At 45.1% G+C, this 8,939-nt stretch overlaps 1 protein-coding gene across 5 annotated transcripts in view; it reads left to right on the top strand.

Moving 5' to 3' along the window:
* D2hgdh (D-2-hydroxyglutarate dehydrogenase) overlaps positions 1–8,650 on the top strand; it is a 31,069-nt gene extending 22,419 nt beyond the window's left edge. For all 5 annotated transcript variants that reach the window (XM_013508086.1, XM_005411112.2, XM_013508084.1 and 2 more), the window contains one exon: positions 8,013–8,650. In XM_013508086.1, the coding sequence (XP_013363540.1) occupies positions 8,013–8,272 (260 nt within the window). In that variant the 3' untranslated portion in view covers positions 8,273–8,650. The remainder of the gene's footprint in view (positions 1–8,012) is intronic.
* The last annotated feature ends 289 nt before the right edge of the window (positions 8,651–8,939 follow it).

The raw sequence follows: 8,939 nt of genomic DNA, 5'->3' as shown, positions 1-8,939 counted from the left end.
TTTTCTTTTCTTTTCTTTTCTTTTCTTTTCTTTTCTTTTCTTTTCTTCTCTTCTCTTCTCTTCTCTTCTCTTCTCTTCTCTTTTCTTTTCTTCTTCTCTTCTCTTCTCTTCTCTTCTCTTCTCTTCTCTTCTCTTCTCTTCTCTTTTCTTTCTTTCTTTTGCTTCCTTTTTGGTGTTGGGAATTGAACTCAGGACCTTGCACTTGACAGGCAGGTACTGTACCGCTGAGCTATACCCCAGTTATGACAAGTTTAGCTAAGGGTTTGTCCATTTTATTTAAAGAACCAAACTTTTCAATTCATTGATTCTTTGTATTATTTTCTTAGTCCCAAGTGCACTAATTTTTGCTTTGATCTTTATAATTTCCATTCTTGTATGAGCTTTGGGCTTGGCTTGCTCTTCCTTTTCTAGAAGTTTGAGGTTCAATATTAAGTTTATTTGAGCTTGCTCTGTTTTCCTGATAAGAGTATTCATTACTGTAACTTTCCCTTATAGGACTGCTTTTGTTGTGTCCCATAAGTTCTGGTATGTTGTATTGTCAGTATCATTTAATTGTAGAAACTGTTTAATTTCTTCTTTAATTTCATCTGTGACGCACTGGTTATGTAGGAGAGTGCTATTTAATTTCCATATGTTTATGAAGTTCTTGTGGTTTCTTTTACCATTGATTTCCAATTTCATTGCACTATGGTCTGATAATATGCATGGAATAATTTCCTTTGCATTTACTTCAGCATGTTCTATGAGCTAGTATATGGTCTGTTTTGGAGAATATCCTTTGTGTAACTGAGAAGAATATGTATTCTGATGTTGTGGGGTGGGACACTGTACACATTTACTAAGTCCATTTACTCAAACGTTTAGTTCAGTTCTTATATTTCATTGTTGATATTTTGTCTAGCTGATCTATTTGTGACAGTGGGGTATTGAGATCCCCCAATACAAATGTATTAGTGCTTACTTGATTTGTCATGTCTGTTAGTATTTGTTTTATATAGTTGAGTGCACTGTATTTGTTGGTATATTACTGGTATTTGTTGCATATGTATTTATGATTGTTATCTTTTCCTGTTGTATCGTTCCCTTTACAAGGATGTAGTAACCTTCTTTATCTCTCTTAATCAGTCTTGGCTTCAAATTCACTTTGTCTGCAAATAGAATAGCTATCCCTGCTTTTTTCTGGGTTTCTGTCACATGGTGTATTGTTTTACATCCTTTGGCTTCCAATCTGTGAATTTCTTTTTGAATTAAATGTGTTTCTTGTATGCACATAGACCTTGCTTCTTGATCCATTCTGCCAGTCTGTTTCTTTGATTGGTGAAGTGAGGCCATTAACATTGATGGTCATAACTGTTATGTGTTGACTTATTCTTGTCATGTTGTTTTCCTGTACTTGGTTCTTTCCCCCACCCTCTGTTTGTTTACTTTGTCTGGTGCATTTCTTCTGTTGGGGTTCATGGATTCCTTGTTACCTCTTTCTAGAATGTCCTTCAGAACATTTTGGGGTGCTGATTTGGTGTTCATGCATTTCCTCAGGTGTTCTTTGTCATGGAAGTATCTTATTTCTTCATCAATTTTGTAAGATAGTTTTGTGGGGTACATCAGTTTGAGTGGAGGTTGTTTTTCCTTTAGGTCTTGCAATCCAAGCTCTCCCTGACTTGAGAGTTTATGTTGAGAAGTCAGCTGTGGCTCTGATGGGCTTTCCTTTATACATGATCTATTTCTTTGTTTTTTTTCTTTTGAGTTGTTTCTTTTCTGTAACAGCATTTACTATTCTGTTTTTGTGCTGAATTTGTGGAATCTTGACTATTAAATTCCTTGGTGTGGATTGTTTTTAATCATGGCTAATTGAAGTTCTATATGCCTCACTTAATGTATGTCAGATTCTTTTTCCACGCGTGGGAGTTTTCTGTCATTACTTCTGTAAACAGACTTATTATGTTGTTTGCACTATCCTGTTTTTTCATTGACTCCAATCAATCTTATGTTATCTTCTTTGCATCATCTGTCAGCTGTTGGATTGATGTTTTTTGGTAGTCCCTAGCTACTTTTTAGAAAGCTTTGTTTTTGTGGTCACTAATCAGAAATGTGTCTTCTAGATCTGATATTTTGTCCTCACACTGATTGATTCTGCTCCATATCCTTTCAGTAGAATTTTTAATCTCCTGGATATCTGTTTGAGTCTATTTCATGGATTCCATTTATTTCCTATGTTGGGCATTCATAGTTTACATCATTTTCTTAAGCTCCTCTATTTTTTTTTTTAATCTGTATCTGCTCTTGAGTCACTAAGCATGGTTTTCATTGTGGTCACCATCTCTGTAGTTATCTGAGAAATTATTTCTGACTTGATTTTTTTCTAGAGCCTCATTCCTTTATTTTGTTGTTACCACTTTAGTCAGGTGTGTAACTTTCAGGTTGCCCCACATCACTGCCCCCTGGTTTTGCCTTTGGTGAACTGCATGTCTGGGGTGGCATCTTGTTTAAGTGTCTTCTCATTTTCTTTTTTTTTCTTTTTTTTTAGTTTAATTCCCGGGTTGATGCTTGTAAAGTACCTACGGTGAGTTGCTTTTTTGCTAGTATTTAGAACTCTTAGGAAATTACTACTTCTCATAGGTGTCTTCCAGGTGTAACTGGCTTTTGGGTATTGACTCTATTGCAAGATCCTACCTCTTCAGTTTGTTGGCAATCAGAAGTTGCTGCCTGATCAGCCCAGCTCTTGGTTCTTTGGCACTGGCCCACAGTATTTTCTATGACCCTTAGGCCATCTCAGTTTTGTAATACCAGGAAGAACAGTCCCAGCTAGTGCAGTCCTTCATGTCCTCTGTTCCCTTCCACTGCTGCATCTCTCCCTGGAGGCCTCTGGGATTGCCAGCAGTCACCTTGTGTCTGCAGGTTTGAACCAGTCCTCCCATGCAGTGAGTCCTGACTCAGGCAGAAACCTCTGCTGCCTACCTCCTTGTTCTTCCTTGAAGTTTCTCTCTTTGCTCTCCCTGTGGGCTTCAGTTCTCCTTTCAAATCCTTCCTGGGTCCAGGGGACCCACTTCCCTCCTTCTTTTCTTCCTTGAATTGCTATATTCCAGTGTCTGGATGGCAAGTCTTAGGCTCTTTTTCTGCTGTTTACCACCCCACTATCTTTCCAGAAGTCCCCATCTTTTCTGACATGTGAGACTGTGGGTTCAACTTCCAAAACTATGGTTCTGCATCTGTTTGGAAACAGTAGGGCTCAGTGCTTGTTAGGTGCAGTTATCTCCCTTCCATTCTGAACTCCACAAAGTTGCACTGCTCGCCTTGGTGCACTGGCTTGCCGGGTGAGGGCCAGGGTTGATTCCTGGTTCTTGACAAGGGCCAGACCCACTCCCGAAGCTGCTCCTTAGCACCAGATTTCAAGCACCAACTAGTGGCTTTGCCCACTCCCTCTGCCCTTGCCCACACCCCACTGTACCCTCCAGAGGTATGGGGTTCCTGGATTCCTTAGCAGAGGGCCGTGGAGCCTATTTATTTTTTTAAAATTTGGTTACTTCTCTTCCTCCTTTCCTTCCTTTTTCCTTCTTTCCTCTCTCTCTTTCTTTTCCCTCCCTCCTTTCCCTTCCCTTCCCTTCCCTTCCCTTCCCTTCCCTCCCCTCCCCTCCCCTCCCCTCCCCTCCCCTCTCCTCTCCTCCCCTCCCCTCTCCTCTCCTCTCCTCTCCTCTCCTCTCCTCTCCTCTCCTCTCCTCTCCTCTCCTCTCCTCTCCTCTCCTCTCCTCTCCTCTCCTCTCCTCTCCTCTCCTCTACTCTCCTCTGCTCTCCTCTCCTCCTCTCCTGTCTTGCTGTGTAGTTTGGCCTGACTTTGAATTCACTATGTAGGTCAGGCTGGCCTTGAACTCACAGTGATCCTCCTGCCTTAGCCTCCCAAGTGCTGGGATTGCAGGTGTGTGCCACCATACCTGGCTCCTTTCCTATTTTTAGATTTATTTTCTCTTTTTTTTCCTTTTTTTTTAAGAGTAGGAAGAATTTATTGAAAGAAAGCTTCTGTCTGAGAGGGACAGAATGGGACCCAGAAAGTGGGTTGTCCACCAACTGCACTTCTCAAGGGTGTTTTATTGAGCAAAGCCACAAGGTGAGGCAGGCTTAAGGTAAGAACTATAATCAGTCAATAAGATTACAAGTATAGTCACTTAGGTAATATTGATCCAGTGGCAAATTCTAGGATGTATGTGAGGAGGGACAAAACTATGGTCAACCAATAAGTACACAACAAATGCAATTGCTTGGGTAATAGTGATTAAATGGGAATGAAAGGGGGAAACAAGTCACGTAGCAAGCACATGGGCAGACAAGGACTTTCCTGGAAAGCGTAGGTTAAGGAGGTTTGGTCCTCTTCTCCAAGGTGATTGATGTCTGTCTAGAATATCAATCACTGCTGCACATCCCTAGGGGAAGTATATGGGTGAATAGTTCTTTTTCTTCAAGCCTGACCTTCAGTGAATATTCCTCCAGCCACAGTTGTCTTCTGCACTGACCCCTTAAGGTCCAGCTGTGTCTGAATGCCTACAATATTTCTATCTATAGGTAGAAATAGTATAGGTAGCTACCTGTACTATTCCCCCTCTAAAGAAGTATATCCCTAACTGCCCTGAGGGGGCAGGGGTTCAAGACTAATCTGGCTGCTTCCAGCTGAAGAGGGTTGTAGTTGTGATTGGCAGTTAGAGATACCTCACAGAGGGTCTGTCTAAAGGCTCTCGATAGGCACCAGGTGTTCTTGTCTTGGGTAGATATATAGCTTTTAAGTCTGGACAGAAACAATTTAGTATGCATGGGCCAAATAATAAAATCGACAGGATAATTATTTATATAACCAACAAAATTTTCCACCATGAGGAACCAGTAATAGTTTTCCATAAAGAGGATAAGGAGAAGGTCCAGGGGATTTCAGAATCTGACATGTCATTAACTTGTCATCTAATATATTGAACAGCTAGAGATATTAGCAGAAGGATCAGGAATATACACATAACATTCAGCTTTTATAATTGTACAAATACCCACCCATGCTGCTGGTTAGAATATCTAATGCCATTCGATTTTGGAGGATGGCTTGCCCCTTTAATTTTACTTCATTCAGTAGAGAGAGACCAGCTGCAGTGTCATTTAAGGCCCACTGAGTATAGTTCATTAAGGCCTCAGTGTGTTGCATGACATCCTCTAACCCTAGGGAAGAGATAAAGATAGAAGGCCAAATGATCATACCAGTGAAACAGTCTTCTAGACCATCGATGCCATAGGGAGGGCAAGTTTGCAGGTTTGTCAATACTTCTGCCTTGTAACCATGCAAATCCCAGTGTGCATTGTGCATCTTCCTATCCATCCAGGTGGTAGCCAGGGCCACAAATTGGTTCCACAGGACCAGAGAGTGCTACTGGGGCCTTCCCATCTAATTCCAGGGTGATTAAACCAGTTTGTTGCAAACCAGTCTTCAGCCTGTGAAGTTATTGTGTGTATACATTGTTCAGGGAGTGTCCATCCCAAGTATTTAGTAGAGTTAGGCCAATGAAAATATGAGTGATTTTTCTGTTCCCAATGTAAGGGGGCCTTTCTGTTAAGATGTCCTATAGTGGCAGTTAACCATAAATAATTATCCCATATCTGAAAATAGGCCTCTTGATATCTATGGTTGTTGGGCCTCAGGATAGGACCCTTAGTTTTATTTCATAGAGGTCCTTTTTTGAGCCTTTAAAGAGGCTTCAGTGGCATTGTTAAAAAAAATTCTATTATGTCCAGGATTAGGAGTACAGTTTATTTAGTTACCTTGTAATGGTGGGCTAAACTATGAACCATTGAACTCTTTCATAATTCACCCATATAGTCTTGTAGTTTATTCCAGTTATCTCTTTGGAGTGGGACTACCCACAAATGAAGTCCAGATGTACTTGACAAGGGGAGCAGGCCACATGTCCAGCAACATGTTTGTTGTAATGACTGCATATTCTTGTGCCCACCTTAGAAGGGAATTGCATTCTCCCTTAAGTGGTAAAGTGATCAGTAAAAGGGCTAAGAGTAATATCTTAGATTACCTATCTGAAGACTTTGTTTTTTTCTTGAACAAGAAGTCTTCTATGTGTTCACAGGAGTATTCCAATGATGGTTTCTCTCCCTTTTTTTTTTTTTTTTTTTTTTGGTACCGGGAATCAAACTCAGGACCTTGTGCTTGCCAGGCAGGTGCTTGTGCCGCTGAGCTATATCTCTGGCCCCCAGTGATGGTTTCTCACACTCAGTGACAGTCTCTGGTTCCCAGGACTTGAGTTTGGTGTGGTATATCCAGGAGACCAGGGCTACTACCTTGACAGCTGATGGAGCTGACAGGTTGATGGTGTATGGTCCTTCCTGAGTTGGTCCTCTGTCCAATTATGTTGGTGGAAGATCTCCAAATGATATAGGAATGAAACTCCCAACCTGCTAGAGGTCCAAAACACCGAGTTTGTGTTCTCTAATATTGAATGAATTGTAGGAACAATGGAGGTTAAGAGTAGGAAGAATTTATTGAGAGAAAGAAAGCTTCTGTCTAAGAGGGACAGAAGGGACCTCTTCTTGCTCACTGAGCTGAGCCTCTTCCTCCCTGTGTGCGTATCTCAGTTTCCTGTAAATGTGTGTAATGCAAACAGTTCAACCTATTCACAGAGTGTCACTGTCACTGAATTCAGTTTTAATTTCCAGAAGGTTGATTAGGACATTTAGAAAATGTTGGTGGCCTGTCTTGGTGATGCTGTTGTATCTCTCTCTTCTGTGATTTGATACATAGGTTCTGTGTCAGGAATCACAGCATCTGAAGTCTTAGCGGATCTGACTGTTTTCTTATGTGTGTGATTTGTGATGTAAACTCATATTTGTTCAATTTTTTTATCTGTGGGGATTATTTAAAGCCAGGTGGGGCGGGTAGTCATCCCTTGCTCAGCTCAAGGTCTCTGGGACGCTGTGGTCTTGTGCATTTGGCTGCAAGCCTGTGTTTGGCTGCTTGGTGGCCCTTGATGTGCAGCTTTGGTGAGAGTCGGTTCTGTCCACACTAGCTGTCTCCAGCCACCCTTTGGGTGCTTGATCAGTGGCTTTTAGCATTATGTTACCCACACTGGTGCTGCCCTCAGTTTGCTCCTGTTGGGGAGATGAGGCCATTCTATCCCTACCATGGTACCTAGTTGGGACCCTACGGAAGACATGTGAGCAGGAGTTGTTAGTGTGTACACAGACTCGGATGATGCAGTGCCTCTCGTGGCTTTGATTTCAAGCAACAGAACAGGCCAGAGGCCAGAGGCCAACTGCATCTCCAGGGTGCTGGTGGTGGGGACACCCCTGCCGATACAACTCACCCTGTGTCTTCTGTGTCATCGGGTGTCCTCAGGAATCCACTGTGGTCCTTCCTTTGTTGGGGGCAGTGAGTTCCTTGGACCTCTCACTTCCCAGGGTAGATAGGCAGGTGGGGTCCTGAACCTGGCTGTGCAGGGGCTGTGGGGTGCTGGGCCACCACTCTGTGTGCCTGTGTTCCTCCTTGTCTCCTACTGAGCCCACTTCTGTGCCACATCCCTATCTGTGTGGGTCCCCCTGCCATGACTGCAGCCCTGGGGTCTCAGTGCTGGGACCTGGACAGGAGGGTAGTAGGATGAGGGGCTGACTGGGCTCCGTGATACAGGTCCAGATGTAGCCCATGGCTGTCACAGGCAGGGTGGGGCTCCAGCAGGTCAGGGTGGCCACTTGGATGGTTTCCAGCGTTGGGGTGGAGCCCTGGGATGGGCTCCTGGGGGTGACAGTGGGGGAGCAGGACCTCCAAGGGTGTGAGGGGAGGACATGGAAGAAGCTATAGAAACTAAGAGTACAGTGACTGGGGTGGGGGCATGTGTGGGGCAGGAGCCTGGTGCCTACATCATTGCAGAGAGAAGTTGGGCAGCACAGGTGCCCACATCTGCATGGGGCTGAATGAGGGTTCTGGAGATCCCTGGCAGGGTGTCAGCCTGCACAGCTTGATCACTCACCCTTGCTCCCAGGGGACGGCAACCTGCACCTGAACGTGACAGCAGAGGCCTTCAGTGCAGCGCTGCTAGCCGCCCTGGAGCCCTACGTGTACACCTGGACGGCCACGCAGCAGGGCAGCGTGAGTGCTGAGCATGGCTTGGGCTTCAAGAAGAAGGATGTCCTGGGCTACAGCAAGCCACCCACCGCTATGCAGCTCATGTGGCAGCTCAAGGCCCTGCTGGATCCCCGGGGCCTCCTGAACCCCTATAAGACACTGCCCGCCCATGCCTGACTAGCCTCTGCCAACTTTGTGGGGCAAGGCTACGGCTCCTGGGAGCATCCACAGGCAGCTCTGCTGATGTGGATGAGCTGAGCCCCTGCCACAGTTCCCTGTGTCTTGTGCCACAGGGCGGGTGACCATGGTCAGGTCTGAGCCCTAGGGACAGGTGTGCACATCTCCCCTTTTCTGGAAGACCTGCCCAGCAGGATGGCCAGGTCTGGTGGCCTGGTGTGGTTGTCATGGGTTCTTTAGGAGGGGATGAACACCCTGCCCCTCTTCAGCCATGGCCTAGGAGCCTTACTGAGGTGCCTGGTTGCCTTGTAGCCCTGCCATCAGGGAGGTGGCACATACTCTATGATGAATTTGCAGTAAAGGTGACTCAGCCACAACCCTCTCTATGTTCCTGTGACTGGATACTCGCCGAGGGGAGCTGTGAGGCACCTGCTGTCATATTCCCAATACACCAGTGTTAGGGGTCAGTGGTGCTGTCAGGACTGGCTGTCCCCATCCCTGTCCCCTCAGAGTTAAGTTCCTGGTGGCGGAATGGCAGAGGCCAGCTGGTAGGGTGGCTTGTGTGGCCCTCACAGTGGCCTGCAGGGGGACCTGAGGCTTTACCTGCCATCCCTTGAGGCCACCTGCTGCTAGTGTCCTCTGGCTATGGGTGGGCCATGTCCTGATG

This window comes from Chinchilla lanigera, unplaced genomic scaffold (genome assembly GCF_000276665.1).
Source record: "Chinchilla lanigera isolate Chin_1 unplaced genomic scaffold, ChiLan1.0 scaffold00141, whole genome shotgun sequence".
NCBI classification, from domain to species: Eukaryota; Metazoa; Chordata; class Mammalia; order Rodentia; family Chinchillidae; genus Chinchilla; species Chinchilla lanigera.
Note: the sequence above shows the minus strand (reverse complement) of the source record. Positions and strands in the feature narration are given on the sequence as shown.